This window comes from Euleptes europaea, chromosome 13 (genome assembly GCF_029931775.1).
Source record: "Euleptes europaea isolate rEulEur1 chromosome 13, rEulEur1.hap1, whole genome shotgun sequence".
NCBI classification, from domain to species: Eukaryota; Metazoa; Chordata; class Lepidosauria; order Squamata; family Sphaerodactylidae; genus Euleptes; species Euleptes europaea.
The window spans coordinates 51967161-51986420 of NC_079324.1; the positions used below are offsets into that span (position 1 = coordinate 51967161).

General features: G+C 45.5%; 2 protein-coding genes across 3 annotated transcripts in view; both read right to left on the reverse strand.

Annotated features, from left to right (window-relative positions):
- The window catches only part of PPIL2 (peptidylprolyl isomerase like 2), a 98211-nt gene extending 94265 nt beyond the window's left edge, over positions 1–3946 (reverse strand). Inside the window, exons 1-2 of the mRNA XM_056859875.1 lie at positions 3898–3946; positions 747–796 (exon numbers count right to left, since the gene is read on the reverse strand). Coding sequence (XP_056715853.1) covers positions 747–796; positions 3898–3929 — 82 coding nt within the window. The 5' untranslated portion in view covers positions 3930–3946. The remainder of the gene's footprint in view (positions 1–746; positions 797–3897) is intronic.
- Positions 3947–11309: 7363 nt separating this feature from the next.
- Positions 11310–19260, reverse strand: part of LOC130486574 (protein HIRA) — a 56811-nt gene continuing 48860 nt past the window's right edge. For both annotated transcript variants that reach the window (XM_056859873.1, XM_056859874.1), the window contains exons 19-25: positions 18796–18957; positions 18372–18430; positions 17064–17169; positions 16117–16239; positions 14479–14642; positions 13629–13717; positions 11310–11493 (exon numbers count right to left, since the gene is read on the reverse strand). In XM_056859873.1, coding sequence (XP_056715851.1) covers positions 11377–11493; positions 13629–13717; positions 14479–14642; positions 16117–16239; positions 17064–17169; positions 18372–18430; positions 18796–18957 — 820 coding nt within the window. In that variant the 3' untranslated portion in view covers positions 11310–11376. The remainder of the gene's footprint in view (positions 11494–13628; positions 13718–14478; positions 14643–16116; positions 16240–17063; positions 17170–18371; positions 18431–18795; positions 18958–19260) is intronic.

Genomic DNA, 19260 nt, shown 5'->3' on the forward strand with positions numbered 1-19260 from the left:
ATTAAAATTACACCAACTGGGGGCTGATGAAGAATTGTGGGGTGGTGGGGAGGCAAGGAACCATTCAGAAACTCTCACCTCCGTAATCACCAACATTCTATCAGGTTTTAGTGCCTTAAGCAGGCTGACCCCCCCCCCATTTTCCACTTGAATGTCTCTCAGCTGCTCTCAACATTCTAGACCCTATTAAATGTTTGTTTGGCTTTTTTTAAGCTCTCCCTTTTGGATGTATCTTCCTGCAAACCTGGAAAAGTCACCCCCCCCAAGCATGTAGAACTAGGGTTGACAACCTCCAGGTAGCGCCGGGAGATCTCCTGCCATTACCATTGATCTCCAGACAACCAAGATCAGTTCCCTAGACAAAATGGCTGCATTGGAGGGTGGAGTCTATGGCATTATATGCTGCTGAGGTCACTCCTCTCCCCCCAAAGCTTAGCAAAACAAGTAAACAAAAAAGAAGGAAGCCTCTCTCCTATTCCGAGCCACGGCAGCTTCACCAGGGGCTTGATATTTCACAGTAATACCTATTGTCAGCAGTAGCTGGGTATCAAAATCCACAGGCAGAGAGCTCACTGCTAAATTAACACACTTTCACAAGATTTGGTTTTTTTCCTTACCCCATAATGATTGACCACTAAGGTACCCTCTTTGAATCCTTTGGGCAATAGAATAGCAGGAAGTAGCATGGATAGCCATATTTAATGCCCCAAAGTAGAGAGGGGAAGGAGTTTTGTGGATCCACATACCTGCTTTCTTTCCTCCGTAGAAATGAGTATATTCTGTACATGTTATGTACCTAAAGCAGAAAAAGGTTCCATTAATTTATCTTTTTGGCAAGAACAAACAGGAACAGCTGCTCCAACAAATGTTTTATGGAACATACAAAAATACAAAGATCCATTTGTGAAATTCAGCAGTTTAACGTTCTTCATGCCTAGACTCAAACTCTGAGACACACGTATGTAGATTTATTTATTTACGTTATTTATAGTCTGCTTTCCTCAAGCTGAATTACAGTGTAACTTAATGCTATCAATAGGATAAGACATTTAATAAGCAATATTATAGGACAAGTATTGAAGAAATCTGAACAAAGCATAAATATTAAGCATGACACTTTAAACAAGCAGCAAGTGATATTACACATAAACAGAAATACAATGCACTGAGAACAAGGTAATGCCTACAGCAACAAATAACACATCCCATACACTGTAGTAAGGTCCACATGCTTTTCCTTTCTTTGAAACATCTTTGTAAAAATGCCCTCCTGAACAATTCTGTTTTACATTGTTTGCATAATGCTGAAGTGTTTGGACCTTCTCAGGCAGGCCATTCCACAAGGAGGGGGCCACAACAGAAAATACGCATGTTCAGACAGTTGTTGATCTCACACATTTGCAGGGCGATACCTGCAGAAGGTTCTGCTCAGATAAGTGAAGCCACTGTGGCGGGGAATAAGTGGTCCTGAAGATATATGAGTCCAAGATCATGAAGGGATAGTGATATATGTGATAGTGAGTACCTTGCACTGAACCCGGTAACTGATGGGTAGCCAGTAGACTGGACTACAGAACAGATTTAACATGTATGCTCCACCTAGCTCAGGCATTTTGTACTAACTGGAGTCCCTTAGTTGACTTCAACAGATGACCTATGTAGAGTGCATTACAGTAGCCTAGCCTCAATGCTACCGTGGCATGGATCCAGGTGGCCAAAATGACTGAATCTAGCTAGGGTACCATCTTCTGGGCCAAACACAGTTGGAAGAAAGTGTTTTTTGTAGCGGCATTCACTTGCTTCTGCAGAAGTAATGCTGGGTTCAGTGTAACTCCTAGGCCCTTAGCCAACTCAGCAAAGGGCAGCTGATCTCCACCGAAAGTGGGAAGCACAATGTCCTTCAAGACTTCAGTCTTCCCAACCAGCAGTACCTTGGTATAATAGGAAACTTGAGACACCTTAAACAAGTTTGTATTCTAGCATCTGCTTTGGGAGGCACATGAAAGTTTATACCCTGGAAAATTTTGTTGGTCTGTAAGATGCTGCTGCCGACCTGGATGGCCTAGGCTTAGGGTTGCCATGTCCCTCTTTGCCACTGGTGGGAGGTTTGGGGGGCAGAGCTTGAGGAGGGGAGGGTTTGGGGAGGGGAGGGACTTCAATGCCATAGAGTCTAATTGCCAAAGCAGCCATTTTCTCCAGGGGAACTGATCTCTATCGGCTGGAGATCAGTTGTAATAGTGGGAGTTCTCCAGCTAGTACCTGGAAGTTGGCAACCCTACCTAGGCTAGCCCAATCTCATTAGATCTCAGAAGATAAGCAGGGTCAGCCCTGGTTAATACTTGGATGGGATACCACCAAGGAAGTCCGGGGTTGCTATGAGGAGCCAGACACCTTCTGGGGTCATCTTAAGCTGGCTGCAACTTGACAGTACTTTCTATTTCCAAGATGCTGCCAGGCTCAAATTTTGTTCTGCTACTACAGACCAACGTGTCTGCCCACCTGAAAATATGAGAGAATCATAGTACTAATTTTACAGAGGTCTGAAAAAACAGCAGGGTTAGTCTAAAGAAATCCTCAAAAGCTTATTGGAATAAAAATATTTAGTCTTTAAAGTGCCACAAGAGTTCTGTGTATTTTTGCTGCAACTAACACAGCTACCCTGTAGCATGCTATATGGTTTTGTGTTGTCTTAGGTGCAAAAAACATTGTTTGTGAACATCTATTTAAGATCTAAATTCAATGTTTACCCCAAACATTATTATCTCAAAGGGTGGGGGTAAGAAAGGGGCGGAGGGGATTTTCTTTCATTCAACTTCATTAGTTGTCTTAGGTGGTTACCGCACTTTGTATTCCCAGCAATGTATTAAGAGTTTGAAAATGTTGTAAAAAACATCGCTTTAAAAGGGTTTTTGGATGCCACGGCTTATAAATGGTTGGAAGACGTCTTCACAGCTAAAGGGGCCAAACAAAGTGCGAACAGTATTTTTTATAACGTTTTCAAACTCTTAATACATCGGTGGGAATACACAATAAGTGTGAACAGTATTTTTTATAACGTTTTCAAACTCTTAATACATCGGTGGGAATACACAGAAAGTACAAACAGTATTTTTTATAACATTTTCAAACTCTTAATACATCGCTGGGAATACAAGTGCGGTAACAGCCATCTTCCAACCATTTATAAGCCGTGGTATCCAAAAACCCTTTTAAAGCGGTGTTTTTTTTTATAACATTCTCAAACTCTTAATACATCGCTGGGAATACAAGTGCGGTAACAGCCGTCTTCCAACCATTTATAAGCCGTGCTATCCAAAAACCCTTTTAAAGCTGTGTTCTGTTATAACATTCTCAAACTCTTAATACATCGCTGGGAATACAAGTGCGGTAACCACCTAAGACAACTAATGAAGTTGAATGAAAGAAAATCCCCTCCGCCCCTTTCTTACCCCCACCCTTTGAGATAATAATGCTTGGGGTAAACGTTGAATTTAGATCTTAAATAGATGTTCCCAAACAATGTTTTTTGCACCTAAGACAACACAAAACCACCATATAGCATGCTACAGGGTAGCTCTGTTAGTAGCAGCAAAAACACACAGAACTCTTGTGGCACTTTGAAGACTAAATGTTTTTATTCCAATAAGCCTTTGAGGATTTCTTTAGGCGAACCCTGCTGTTTTTTCAGACCTCTGTAAAATTAGCCTTAATGTTACTTTTTACTTGAAAAATAATTGTCCAAAAAAAAAAAAAACTTTGCCATCAACAGAGACAAGTCAACCGCGCCCCAGAACAGAAACTCATCCCCGTAAACGACGGAGAGGGGCTGCCTCTATAACAGCGTTTGATTACCACTGCCTCAATGAACGTCTGGAACGGGAGACGCGCGTCACTCACATCTTGTCCTTCTGGTGTTGCCTCTTCCCCATGGCGGCGGCTCCGTATCGTCGTCACAACCGCAAAGCTGAGAGAGGGAAGAGGGGGGGGGGAATAGGCCTCCTTCGCTGCCCGCTTTTCCCAGGCAGCCGAGAAGAGCGAAGAATCCGCACCCAGCTCCCAACGTTCTCCTGCTGCGAAGAGAGAAACAAGTCGAGCCACTTCCGGAGGGCAGGAGTGCGTCGCTATTAGCGGCCCTGCTGGGAAACACGGACCGGCTACATGGTTCCGGCCGCTCCATTCTACACCCCGGCGCAATCCCGAGACTAAAGCCGTCTCATATCTTTTTATAAAGGCCGACTAAACAACACCAGGCCCTGACCTGGACGGCCCAGGTTAGCCCGATCTCACCAGATCTCAGAAGCTAAGCAGGGTTGGCCCTGGTTAGTACTTGGATGGGAGACCCCCCAAGTAGGGTTGTCAATAGGGTTGCCAACCTCCGCTATAATTGGTTCTTGTAGGTTATCCGGGCTGTGTGACCGTGGTCTTGGTATTTTCTTTCCTGACGTTTCGCCAGCAGCTGTGGCCGGCATCTTCGGAGGAGTCACACTGAAGGACAGTGTCTCTCTGTACAGTGATAAAACAATGGACACTGTCCTTCAGTGTGACTTCTCTGAAGATGCCGGCCACAGCTGCTGGCGAAACATCAGGAAAGAAAATACCAAGACCACGGTCACACAGCCCGGATAACCTACAAGAACCGATGAACTCTGACCGTGAAAGCCTTCGACAATATTCTCCACTATAATCCTTACCCCATGTGGGAAGTGATGTCTCTTACCCTTCATGGGAAATAATAATGATTTGGCATTTTTTGAAATCTTACCCGTTATGGGAGAATATTTGAATGAATGAATGTACAAGAGGACGTTGAAGGGCTGGTGAAGATCTGTTCATTGTGAACTCGAAACGATCGTCTCCTCGGTTCTCGTAGGAAGAGTAATATATAGTCAGAAAGGGGTTGGGTTTGAGCTGAATCATTGTCCTGCAAAAAGTATCAAAGGTAATGTGCTAATCCTACACACTTGACACGGAGAGACACTGTCCTTCAGTGTGACTCCTCTGAAGATGCCTGCCACAGCTTCTGGTGAAACGTCAGGAAAGAAAATACCAAGACCACGGTCACACAGCCCAGATAACCTACAAGAACCAATGAACTCTGACCGTGAAAGCCTTCGACAATATTCTCCACTATAATCCTTACCCCATGTGGGAAGTGATGTCTCTTACCCTTCATGGGAAATAATAATGATTTGGCATTTTTTGAAATCTTACCCGTTATGGGAGAATATTTGAATGAATGAATGTACAAGAGGACGTTGAAGGACTGATGAAGATCTGTTCATTGTGAACTCGAAACGATCGTCTCCTCGGTTCTCGTAGGTTATCCGGGCTGTGTGACCGTGGTCTTGGTATTTTCTTTCCTGACGTTTCGCCAGCAGCTGTGGCAGGCATCTTCGGAGGAGTCACACTGAAGGACAGTGTCTCTCAGTGTCAAGTGTGTAGGAAGAGTAATATATAGTCAGAAAGGGGGGGGGTTGAGCTGAATCATTGTCCTGCAAAAAGTATCAAAGGTAATGTGCTAACTATATATTATTCTGACTATATATATTTATATATATTTTTGACTATATATCACTCTTCCTACACACTTGACGCTGAGAGACAGTCCTTCAGTGTGACTCCTCTGAAGATGCCGGCCACAGCTGCGGGCGAAACGTCAGGAAAGAAAATACCAAGACCACGGTCACACAGCCTGGATAACCTACAAGAACCAATGAACTCTGACCGTGAAAGCCTTCGACAATATTTTGATCGTCTCCTCGTTGGGAACCTCGTTGAAAATCCTTTGGACACCAATTCTCCTACAATTGAGAGAGACTTTATGAACATTAGCTGTGTCATTTTGACACTTTTTTCCACCTTGTACAGTCACGTTGTTTGTCTTAGCTTGCATGTTTCAACTTAGTAGTGTATATAGTGTGTATAGCTGTATTGTTATGTCATTTTGGTAGCTTATAAAGTTTTTTGCACTTTGTATACACTTCGCTCCTGTACTGAGTTCCTCATCCTCCTGATATTAGTACAGTGGTGTCTATTTCTCCCCCAACCTCCATGTAATAGCAGAAGATCTCCTGCTATTACAACGGATCTCCAGCCAATAGAGATCAGTTCACCTGGAGAAAATGGCCGTTTTGGCAATTGGACTCTATGACCTTTAAGCCCTCCCAAACCCCGCCCACCTTAGGCTCTGCCCCAAAAATCTCCCGCCGGTAGCAAAGAGGGACCTGGTAACCCTAGTTGCCAACCTCCAGGTACTCTGTGTTTAAATGGTTTAGACTGGAGATGGAGACAGCACGAGGCTCAGCAATAACATAAAGAAAGCAAATAAGCCTAAGCTAGTCTTGGAAAAGTATTATTTCTTTCATAAAGCAAACTAACAAAACAGAAAAATACTCTTAAGAACACGCTTTCTCTTAAGAGTATTTTTCTGTTTTGTTAGTTTGCTTTATGAAAGAAATAATACTTTTCCAATACTAGCTTAGGCTTATTTGCTTTCTTTATGTTATTGTTGAGAGCCTCGTGCTGCCTCCATCTCCAACCTCCAGGTACTAGCTGGAGATCTCCTGCCATTACAACTGATCTCCAGCTGATAGAGATCGGTTCACCTGAAGAAAATGGCCGCTTTGGCAATTGGACTCTATGGCATTGAAGCCCCGCCCCTCCCCAAACCCTGCCCTACTTAGGCTCCGCCCCCAAAACCTCCTGCCAATGGCAAAGAGGGACCAGGCAATCCTACCATCAAGCCAGTCCCAGGGTTACTAAATTCAATACCTCTGAACTTCTCTTGCCTTGAAAACACTATGGGGTTGCCATAAATTGGCTGCAACTTGGTTGCATTTTACACATACACAAAGTAATACGAGACAGTGTTTAAACTGTCGACCTCTCCAGAAGAGAGGCACTCAAAAGTTTGCACTGCTGTTCTGCGGTATTTTCTCACCTTTATTAAATATACTATATGGCTTTGGGACTGAGCAACTGGCAACTTTTGGCTGTTTTAGGAAAACCGAAAAGTACACGTTGCTGGGAAAGGAGAGAGGGAAATTGACAATGCTTTTTAAAATGGCTTTGGCATAAAAGAGTTTGGATGCTTCCTTTACAGTTCCACCCCACAGTAACTAGGGTTGTCAGGTCCCTCTTCGCCACCAGCGGGAGGTTTTTGGGGTGGAGCCTGAGGAGGGAGGGGTTTAGGGAGGGGAGGGACTTCAATGCCATAGAGTCCAATTGCCAAAGCGGCCATTTTCTCCAGGTGAACTAATCACTATCAGCTGGACATCAGTTGTAATAGCAGGAGATCTCCAGCTACTACTTGGAGGCTGGCAACCCTAACAGTAACACTATTCTAAATACATTGATTTAAGTGGTTTTTAGACCAATGCAGCTCTGCTTAAGATAGCACAGTTAGCTGGGGCCTGGAGATCTCCCAGAATGATCTTCAGATGACAGAGATCAGTTTCCTTGGAGAAAATGGCTGGTGTGGAGGGTGGACTCAATGGTATTATACCCCTCCTCAAATCCTGCCTTCCCCAGGCTCCACTCCCAAATCTCCAGGAAATTCCCAACCCAGAGCTGCCAGTGTTTTGGGGAGTCCTAACTCTAACAACAAAGCGGGAATATGTAGGGAAGCAAGATTCAGTTTGGGGGGAAATTTGAAATATGGTTGCTAGGATTTCAAAAGACTTGTACTCATTTTTTTCTGCTCATGACCTACGTTGCTTCCCCAATCTTGTGTAAAAGAAATTATTTAGAGCACAGTCCTAAACAGAACTACACTATGCCCTTCTAGAGCCAACATGATGTAGTGGTTAAGAGCGGTGGTTTGAACCGGGTTTGATTCCCCACTCCTCCATGAGCGGCAGATGCTAATCTGGTGAACTGGATTCGTTTCTCCACTACAACACATGAAGCCATGGGCTAGTCACATTCTCTCAGCTCCACCTGCCTCACAGGGTGTCTGTTGTAGGGAAGGGAAGGTGATTGTAAGCTGGTTTGATTCTTCCTTAAGTGGTAGAGTAAGTCGGCATACAAAAACCAATTCTTCTTCTTCTAAGTCAGGGATGGGGAACCTCAGGCCCGGGGGCCGTATGCGGCCCCCGAGGACATGTTTTGTGGCCCTCGGGAGCTCCGGGGCCCCGCCGTGGAGGCGCGGCACAGGGCGGCCCTCTGAGGGTATTCCTGGGGCCACGGCTTGCAGGGGCACTGCGGCGCCCTTTGGACCTCCTCTCGCTGACTGACGGCTGTTGGTCAGTGAGAGGAGGGGGAGGGACGCTTCCCCCAAGGCTGCCCCCTATAGCCACAGCGTGCAGGAACGCCGGGGCACGCTGTAAGCCCCTTTTGCTGCCTGTCGGCTGCTGAGCAGCGAGAGGGAGGGGGGAAAGAGGCCCGCGGCTCCTGGCAGCAGAGCATGCATGTGGGAGCTGATCGGGCTTTGGGGGGCCTTTTGTGGACTCCGGGGGTGGAAAGGTATGGAGACTGGGGCCAGGTCGCGTGGGGCCGGTGTGGGGGGGGGGAAGGCTTTTCTCTCTCCCTCTTTGTCTATCTCCCTCCCTCTTTGTCTGTCTCCCTCCATTCATTTCTTTCTCCCCCTTTCCATTTCTTTCTCCCTCTCTCCCTTTTCCTCTTTCTCTGTTTTCCTTCCTTCCTCCCTTGCTGATCGACTGCGGGCTGCGCCCCCCTGGCACCTCGTTTGCTCAGGCCCACCGCTGGCTGCCCTCCCACCGGGGGGGGGGAGCGGGGGCACCCTCCAGGCCTTCTCTGCGTGGCCTCCCCTGGGGTTGCCAACCTCCAGGTTGTGGCCGGAGACCTGGCAACCCTAGCCTCCCCCCCCACCGGGAGATATACACCTGGTATGGCCCCCGAATGATGTTATAAATGTGCAAATGGCCCTTGGCAGGAAAAAGGTTCCCCACCCCTGTTCTAAGTCTATTGATGCCAATAGTTTCAAACAGATGATCTGCTTAGGAATTCACTTTCAGTATCCTTCACTATTTGGAAGAGAAGCTTACATACACATTACACTTACAGTCAGTTTATGAAATACGGATAGATGCTCAGGACCAAAGCTGTGACACAACCATGGTCCGATGCTGACCTGCTTAAATTCAGTAAAGCTGCTTCTTCATCCTGTGCCCCTGAATTAGGTCCTAGGACTTTGCCTTCTGGTGTGTTGTGTTGCTGGTTACCAGGGAGATTTAAATCCCACCCACTCCGGTTGACTTGCTAGAAACACATTTATGAGGAAGGCGGCCGTAACTCATGTCCAAGGTCCTTGCTCATCCCTTGATCTTTCCAGTTGAAAAAAGGATCTGAAGCAGCAGGACTATATAGTCACCTGCTTGAGATCTAGGAGAAGCTGTTGCCGATCCAGGGAGAAAATGCTCTGGTTTAGATAGTACAAAGATCTTGGCTCACTAGGAGGCAGTTTCGTAAATTAATAAATGTCCAGATATAATCTCTTTGCTGTTTCTCAACGAGTAACTCTTGTACAAAAGATGAGCAACTTTAATTTGATAAAACAATTTGCATAATATCTGATATACAATTTGGATTTCTAATGCAACGTTTTTACATTTTCTTAGTGTACTCCTACTGCTCCAAAAACAGTACAGGTTTATTAAGTGCCATCAAGTCGCTTCTGACCTAAGGCGACCCTATGAATTCATGATAGGACGTTTTGGAGGTCATTAACAGCCTTGTTCGGGTCTTGCAAACTGAGGTCTGTGGCTTCCTTTATCACAGAATACACTAATAGAATCATAGAGTTGGAAGGGACCACCAGGGTCATCTAGTCCAACCTCCTGCACAATGCAGGAAATTCACAACTACCTCCCTCCCACACCCCAGTGACCCCTATTCCATGCCCAGAAGATGGCCAAGATGCCCTCCCTCTCATGATCTCCCTAAGGTCATAGAATCAGCATTGCTGACAGATGGCCATCTAGCCTCTACTTAAAAATTTCCAGGGAAGGAGAGCTCACCACCTCCCGAGGAAGCCTGTTCCACTGAGGAACTACTCTGTGAGAAAGTTCTTCCTAATGTTCTAATCCTTTTTGTCTTAACCACCTAAAGAATCTGGCTAAAATGAAGCGCTGGGTAAAGTGAAGTGGGAGAGTGATTAGTGGTCTTGGACATGGACGGGCAAGACCTACGTTCAAGCTGCTGCTTCAGCTATGAGGCTTGCCAGCATGACCCCCACCCCACCCCACTGGCCAGTCACATGCTCTTAGCCTAGCCTACTTCACAGGAGTGTGGCAGGGATAAAGTTTGGGGGAAGAAACCCTACAAATACCACCCTTGCCCCCTTCAGAAAAAGGACCAGATTGTTTTTTTAAAAAAATAAACAAACCTGAAATAAATATAGACAAGGGAGCTCCAACACAGCTTTTTAAAGCAGAGGCTGAATGCCGTACTTGTTTTAACAGGCGGTGGCCTGTACGGGTTTAATGCTACCACAAGCAGCACAAGATCATCCACTTCGTTCATTTATTATTTGTACTTTACAAAAGCCCGCCCTCCCCCAAAAAATCCCAGCCCTCCCCTTTAGCTACCCCCCCTCCTTCCCACAAATGTCTTTTACAAACAGTTAAAAATTAAAAACCAGAAGACGTTAATTTTGGTACAATTTTTCAGCAACAATAGCTGTCATAATTAATAAGTTTTGTTTTTTAATTTCATACAACTGGGGAGATTTGTAAGGAAGAAAAATTCTGGTTGTTATTGGCCAAATAAAATTCCATATTACAAGTTAGCAAATTCTAGTACAAAAATAGTCCATGTGATAGAACAGCCTGCATTTTATTAATTTTAGTGTATTCACAGTTAAGAGTCTGTTGGCTGCGTAATTCTTTTAAGTGTTCTTTTTAATGAAGTTTTATTTCATGGGGGTGGGGTGGGGGCCTCCTCCTTATAACCCAAATATAGGACAGAGCCCTCCGTGAATCTTTAGACAAAGAACCCTGGAAAAAGGGCTAGCAGGTTGTCAAATGTATTCTCTTGAACTGTGCTTTTCACTGGATATCCCCAAAATCCAAAAGGCTCTCCAATAGTCACTTTAATAGTCCTCGCATTGAGATCCAGATGCAAAAGGATCCCAGAAGCACATCTCCACAGATTTCCATGGCAACCACAGGTCACAGTGGCGATGCACAAATTGCAACTGGAGAACGTGCCCGGTCCATCTCATTTCCATGTATTTCTTTCATGACCTTAAAAAAAAAACCCTACAGAATTTTTGCTCAATAAAACTCCTCAGGCCTGTTCTTGCACTGCACCTCCCAGGAGTGTTCCGATCTGTACAGCGGTCCCTCCACTTCGGGCTTGCTCAGCAACGCTGCTTTGCCAGTTTCTCTTAGGTCAGATAAACAATGGGGGAAGAAGCTATTTGTCTTTCGAGATGTCCAGTTGCTCTTGATATTCTGTGAAAAGCCGCTGAAAGCGAAGGTTCTGTCCGATGACCGGAAGCAGTTCCTTCAGTAGCTCTCGCTTTCGTAAACCCTGCATGGAAGTGAAACAAAAAAACAAAACCCTGTGTGTTACGATGCAAATCTAAAAATAATAAAGCAACCAAGACTAACATGCTTTTATTCGGAGGAGGAGAAGAAGTGTTGGTTTTTATATGCCGACTTTCTCCACCACTTAAGGAAGAATCAAACTGGCTTACAATTACCTTCCCTTCCCCTCCCCACAAATGACACCCTGGGAGGGAGGGAGGGAGGGAGGGAGGGCTGAGAGAGCTGTGACTAGCCAAAGGTCACCCAGCTGGCTTTATGTGTAGGAGTGGGGGAACAAACCTGGTTCTCCAGATCAGACTCAACTGCTCCAAACCACCGCTCTTAACCACTACACCACGCCGGCTCTCAAGCTTCTGGGGACTAGAATCCGCTTCATCAGATGCAAAATCAGGGTGCTCACTTGGCTCATCACCTCCCCCACACTGACAAGATTATGAAGAGAACAGCTGTAAACAGCTGCATCAGTGAACCATGAAATGCAGGACAGCCAGTGTGGTGTAGTGGTTAGAGGGTCTGACTAGGACCTGGGAAACCTAGGTTTCAAATCTGTAGTCAGCCACGACGCTTACAGGGTGACCTCAGGCTGGTCACTCTCTCCCCCAGGCCTAACCCACATCACAGGGAAGATGTGCAGATAACATCGGAGGGGGGAGAGTTATGACCCCCACCCTGGGCTTCTTGGAGGAAGGATGGGATGAAAATGCATCATACAGAGATACAGCGATGGAAGTACAGGGTTTGCATGCATTTAATGGGAGATTCATTAATGCTGAATTCGGGTGGTATTGGCTTCACTCTCCATACTGGCTCCTGCCAAATGTGTGACTGCACTGAGAGACATTCCAGGCCACACGAGCAGGGCCGGCAGCAATTCCTGTCATTTGAGAAGCTTTGCAAAGTGCCTGGACATCCACAAAAAATGGCTGCCAGGGTCCATCTGTGGAGAGCTGGCTCTCTCTCACAAATTCTCCACACGCACGTCCCTACGTGTGAGTGAACATGATGATGCGCACAAAGAAAACATCTTACAATGGCCAAGAGAATCTGTCCTTGCTATTTTGCCACTATCCCAGTCTGACTGAGAGCTGGAAATTGGCGTCAGGTGGGAGAAAAAAAACATAACAGAGGGACTTCCAAGTACGTACTAATCAACCTGGACCAGGGACTTGCAGAATGAACTATACACTGTAACAGCACTGCTCCCCTTATTCCCATGCTGTCTACTTTAACAAGCACTGACCTTCTAAGGGGCGAGCTTCAGAAAGGTTTCTCCAGCCCAGCTGGCTGAGATCTAGCAACTGAAGATCTATCAACTGAAGTTGTCCTAACTCCTAAGCTGTGGTTCCTCCTCCCAATCTGATGGAGTCTTAGCATTTCAGGGCCCGATCCAGAAGTCGTTATACTTGGTTGATCCTATGCTCTTCTAAGCTGACATGATACTCATTTGTCCGCTGCAAAAAACACAGCTATGGGCACCAATTTTGCAAAACCTTGGGGACCACAGCTGCTGTCACAGCTCACATCAACCCACCATGAGTCAGCATACAATGCAACTACATTGTCCAAAGTTGCAGCACTACATCAACCCTGAACTCCTGGCATCTTCTTCTTAAACCCTCAACTGCGCCACAGCAGCACACAAGAATCAGGCCCCTAGAATGGTTCCACCAGTCAATTTTTATGAGGAAAAAAAAATGAAAATCAGCATTCTTAAGCAGACCCTGTCGATCTTCCAAAAACACTCTTACAAAAAACCCCACATTTGCCAAAATCCATGAAAAGAGTTCCTCGCAACCTGATCAGCCATTTCATTTTGTTCAACAGATGCAAAGAGTTTTCATGATGGATAGGGCTATCCATGGGTACTAGTCAAAACGGATACTAGTCATGATGCATACCCATTCTCTCTAGTATCAGAGGAGCATGCCTATTATATTAGGTGCCTTGGCACACAGGCAGGAAGCTGCTGCTGCTGCATTCCTGATTGTGGGTCTCCTCGAGGCAATTGGTTGGCCACTGTGTGAACAGACTGCTGGACTTGATGGGCCTTAGTCTGATCCAGCATGGCTTTTCTTATGTTCTTAAGTTTCATCCAATCCAAAGAAAACAGCAACTTACTACAACAGTTGATTCCCACTGGCTGCCAGGTGAGCAATGGACTGGACCCAGCAAATCCTTGCATAATTCCCGTAATCGATATTCAAACCCTGAGGAACATAGGAAGCAAAAGTATACTCTGTAAATCATCACATCAAATCCTCTGCATAATTCATGCGACAGAACTCACTGAGGAACTACCCATCTGAGACACACAGGAAGGAAGACGTTACCCTGACCCAGTAAGAGCTGAGGCAATGAGAGAATCATGAGGAGACTGGAGAATTTTTTTCTCAACCTGTGAATTCTCTATGTTCTTGTTTGGTAAGGGTTTTTTTGTTGGAATTTATTTATTTATATCCTGCTTTTCTCTCCCAGTTGGAACTCAAAGCACTCTCTCACAACAACAACCCTGTGAAGTAGGCCAGGCTGAGAGTTTGTAATAGGCCCAAGGTCACTCAGTGATTTTCCATGGTAGAAGTGGGGATTCAAATCCGTTCACCGGGGCCCTTGTCTGCCACTCGATCAACTATTCCACACTGGCTCTCAAGTCCATGATACATAATTATTAGTAAAATGTTCTCATATTTTGCAGTCAGCCTACTGATTGACTGGTTTCACTGCGTTCGTAGTCTGCTTTGAGTCCCAGTAAGAAAGGCAGATTCTAAATGAATGTTAGTGAAAATTAAATAAATGAATTCTTTGAGGTAACGCCGACTAGCAATTTAATTGAGGACTAATCTGGAAGAGAGAACATTCCCCCCCCCAATTTGATAACTGAGGACCCCCACGCACCCCCAAACATTCTTTGGTGCACACTGCTGAGCTCGGTATTGCAATACACTGAAGAACAAAACACTCCAAGACTCACCTTCGTTAACTAGATACCGTGCATAGATAAGGAGCCAATGGCGGTATTCGTGACTTGACTGCAACGTAAGGGCAGCTGCTACCTGACTCTCCAAGTACGCCAGAGTTGTTTCCTGCTGTACTAAATGAGGCATGGAGAACAATCTTGCAGCTTGCCTCCCAGAACTGCAATCAAAGAGCAGAGACAGGGATGCTTTCAGGCATGGAGAGACATGATAGAGGTCTATAAAATTATGCATGGTATGGCAAGAGTGGACCGGAAGAAGCTTTTCTCCCTCTCTCATTATACTAAAACATGGGATAATCTGCTGAAGCTGGAGGGTGAGAGATTCAAAACACATAAAAGGAAGCATTTCTTCACACAACATATAGTTAAATAGTGGAACTCCCTGCCCTAGGATGTGGTGATGGCTGCCAACCTGGAAGGCTTTAAGAGGGGAGTGGACATGTTCATGGAGGAGAGGGGTATTCATGGCTACTAGTCATGATGCATACATATTCTCTCCAGGATCAGAGGAGCATGCCTATTATATTAGTTGCTGTGGAACACAGGCGGGATGGTGCTGCTGCAGTTGTCTTGTTTGTGGGCTTCATAAAGGCACCTGGTTGGCCACCGTGTGATAAGACTGCTGGACTTGATGGACCTTGGTCTGATCTAGCACGGCCTTTCTTACTTTCTTGTGGCAAAGCAGCCGGTCAAGCGTGTGCACATGCAAACATTATGGCATCAACTCGCTTCACGGTGACAGAGGTTTTATAGACCTTTGGAGATAACGCTCAAGTGTGGCTGATGATCCCAGAAATATTATATGGGAGAAAGTGAATCCCCCAACTATGATACCAGCCCAGGTCACAGCATCAAACAGCCCCTAAATTAAAGCTTTAGGTTAAAATATTCTTTCCAGCACTTAGCAAAGCAGAAAAATTCTCAACTAATTGGAAAGTTTTTTTTAAAAAAATTAAAACTGTGCCATTACTATGCAGAGTGTTAAAGGAACACACAAGGCCTTAAAGAAGCTCAAAAGAGCTTACAAGCCTTGTCCAGACAAGAGCTCCACGCCCCAAACGGGTTGCAATCTAAACATCTGACACAAAGAGGGAGACTAGGATTAACAGGGAAAGAATGTGAACTCGTTCTAATCCCACATTTTTAGGCTTAGCTGGAGCAGGGGAAAGGGGGACAAATGGCTTGTAAACCAAGGGTTTGAGGAGGGATTGGATAAAAGCAAAGTGATGTCAACACAGGAGTTCTGGGAAGCAGTTTCAGGCATACAGGGTAGCAAGGGGAAAAGAACAGTTGTCGCAAAGGGTGTGTAATATTTCTTGTTTGGGCGGGACCACCACCTTGAACCCAGCCTGACTTAAAAGATGGGGTTTTCAAATCCACATAAATCCAGAGTAATGGTAGCTGCGATCCAGGTAGCAGGGTATGGGGGTAGGCCTCGGCTGACGCTGTCCCCACCGTTCACATGCCCAGAAATGAGAAAAAAGGCTTACGTGTCGAAGCCTTCCTCTCAGGAAGTCAAAGGATAAGAAATAACCTCCAGATACGAAGAACTCAGTGAGTAAAGTGGAGGAAGAAAAAGACAACAAACAATTGCAGTATTGTTAAAGGAAGAGAAAACGGCCATGTCCGTACTTGGATGTTCTCCCTTGTATTATGGCTAAAGGTCCCGAACACAGCATAGCCTCCTGGGATGGTAAACTGTTCCTGAAGTCTGCACATTGTGCTAGAGTCTCCTGCTTGTCAGAGACAAGGTTCCTGGAAAGAACCACATATTAAAGAACAGGGTCAATTGCCAATCGACACCACCGACTTCTGTTTATACCTCCCCCATCTGGCAAAGTTCCAAATGTACTGTGCTTGAATGCCACTTGACTTCTATGCTGCCAGACACACCGAATTGTTTTAGACATACCAGCAAAGCGTGGTTTGCTGCTGTTTGAACAAGTCTGGGATAATCTCGGGCTCATGTTAATTAGATACATGCAGGGTAAACTGTGGTTAGCAAATTCTGGTTTTCAGTAGAAGAATAGGTTTTTATATGCCGACTCTCTCTACCACTTAAGGAAGAATTGAACTGGCTTACAATCACCTTTCCTTCCCCTCCCCACAACAGACACCCTGTGAGGTAAGTGGGGCTGAGAAAGCTCTAAGAGAGCTGTGACTAGCCCAAAGTCACCCAGCTGGCTTCCTGTGGAGGAGTGGGGAAACCAACCCGGTTCACCAGATTATCGTCCGTCGCTCATGTGGAGAAGCGGGGAATCAAACCCGGTTCACTGGATTCGAGTCCACCACTCCAAACCACCACACTTAACCACTACACCACGTAGTGGGGAAATCACATGGCAAAGCAACAGGCTTAAAATTTAAAGCTGTCCTCTATGGTCCACCTACTACAGAGCAAGACCACTGAAGTCCAGATGACTGCTTGAGGGTGGGAGGGAAAACGCAATTTATGGACAACTGCCATAAGTTTTCAAGGACAAACATTCAAAAGGAACAAAAGAACTAAACTGGGTCTGATCCCACTTGGCTTAAAAATTAAGAGTAAAACAGAGAAACGTTTCTCATTTGGCACTTACCAGGAGGAAAGAGAAGGGTTAAAGCAATATGCTTTTCCATCAGACATGTTCATTACTGGGATGCCGTGCTGTGTCAACAAGATCTGAGACACCGTGGTTTCGCTGCCTAAAAAAGAAGAAGAAAAGACAAGAAAGTCAAACCAAAAGATGAGACTTCCTTGCAACAAAAAAATCAGACGGGTTATTGCTCAGTGGCAGAGAACAAATTTTGAATCCACGAGGTTCCACATTTAGTACTTGGCAACTCCAGTTGTTTGGAAAGACCCTTGCCTGAGATCTCAGTTGCTGTTGTCAGTAGACAGCGCTTGGCCAGATGCATTGTTTCTGAAGGGTACAGGAAATGCTATTGCATGCGGAAGGCCCCCAGATTCAATCCCAGGAACTTCCAAATTATGGGGTTTCAACGAAAGCAGGACTGAGAAAGATCTCTGCGGGAGATCCTGGAGGGCTGCTACTAGTCAAGGTAGGCGGTACTGAGCTAAACGGGCCACTGGTGCGATACAGCATAAAGCAGCTTTTTAAAAAAATTCACAGGTCGCATTCACTAGCCAATACATTGCATTCCGCAAGCAAAAAAAGGCTATACATCATGGGTAACCACGTTTTGGCGACTGAGTCACGTGGGGTCTTAGAAAAGACTTAATTTCTTAATGCGCATTTGTACCGGAGAGAATGACACAGTGGTTTTCCCTCTTCCGATCCTCCTTTGCCCTCAACATGCTGGCAGACTGGAGGAGCCAAAGAACTGTCTTCGCACAATGCATTGTTAAATTGTGGAACTCCCTGCCCCAGGATGTGGTGATGGCTGCCAACTTGGAAGGCTTTAAGAGGAGAGTGTTCATGGAGGAGAGGGCTATCCATGGCTACTAGTCAAAATGGATACTAGCCATGATGCGTACCTGTTCTCTCTAGGATCAGAGGAGCAGGCCTATTATATTGGGTGCTGTGGAACACAGGCAGGATAATGCTGCTGCAGTCGTCTTGTTTGGGGGCTTCCTAGAGGCACCTGGTTGGCCACTGTGTGAACAGACTGCTGGACTTGATGGGCCTTGGTCTGATCCAGCATGGCTTTTCTTATGTTCTTATGTTAACTGGGCACAGTGTGTGTGTGTGTGTGGGGGGGGGGCACAGCAGCTACTAGATAGCTGGAGAGAGGACTGAATAACAAGGCTCAGACATGGGTGCGCAGCAGAGGGAGGTGTGTCCCAGTGATGTATTTTGGCTTTTGGCCATGTACCGTTTTTAGCATACGGCATTTATGCAGATCTTAATTTCACAGGCAGCCGTAACTGGAAGCAGTTTCATTACCTGTTAAAATCGTCTGCAAGGATTCGTCCTTCACCACAACTGACCGTTTCTGAACGTTCCTGAAAAGCAGAGAATAGCAAATAAAGCCAAAGTCATTGTCAGTGAATATTCTTCACTGTTTACCTTCCCTTTCTCTCTGTTGCCTAGACTGTCACAAACTTCAGGATTCTAAATTCTTAGGGGCGGTGATCTGACTCTGGTGATTACCCTGTAAAGCACCTTGAATACTGATGCTGCTAAACAAATGACGTGTACTTTTTTTGTTTTTAACATTTTAATTGTACACTTCTTCAAAGGGTGAAGACGGTGCACTAAGTTTTGCACTGGCATTCAAAGACAGACACAACGGAATGGTGTCAGCTCATGCTACTGAGAAATGCTTCGCTTTGGCCTATGCGCCACAATCAGAAAGTTCACTGCTTACCAGACAGAGAGGGTTGCAGCGGTCGTAAGAGCCATGATGTAGAAGCCTGTACAGTGCAAGGTGGAGATGGGCGAGTGCAGAACGATAGGAGGGAGGAGGCGGCGACCGCAAGCCGAAAACACAGAGAGGGTCCGCTTTTCACAAGCGACGCTCACCACTTCGCTGGAATCAAGGGGGAGGAAAGTTTCAGCTCATGGTGGCGACAGAAAGCATCAAAGGCTAAACATTAATTAGCACATAACTGCGAGATGGGTCCAATAGTTTTGTGTCCAAAAAGGAAAACATGTTAAAGAGTGAAGCAAATAATCCATTTAGATCCTCTGCAATTTCTTTATTCTCCTGCACAATCCATTCACATCTCTGTCACTTATGGGTGAAATGGCTTTCCTAACTGGCTTCCTGCTTGTGATGTACTTAAAAAGCTTTTGTAAGGTAATATTTTTTAACTAATAGGCTCTTCAATTT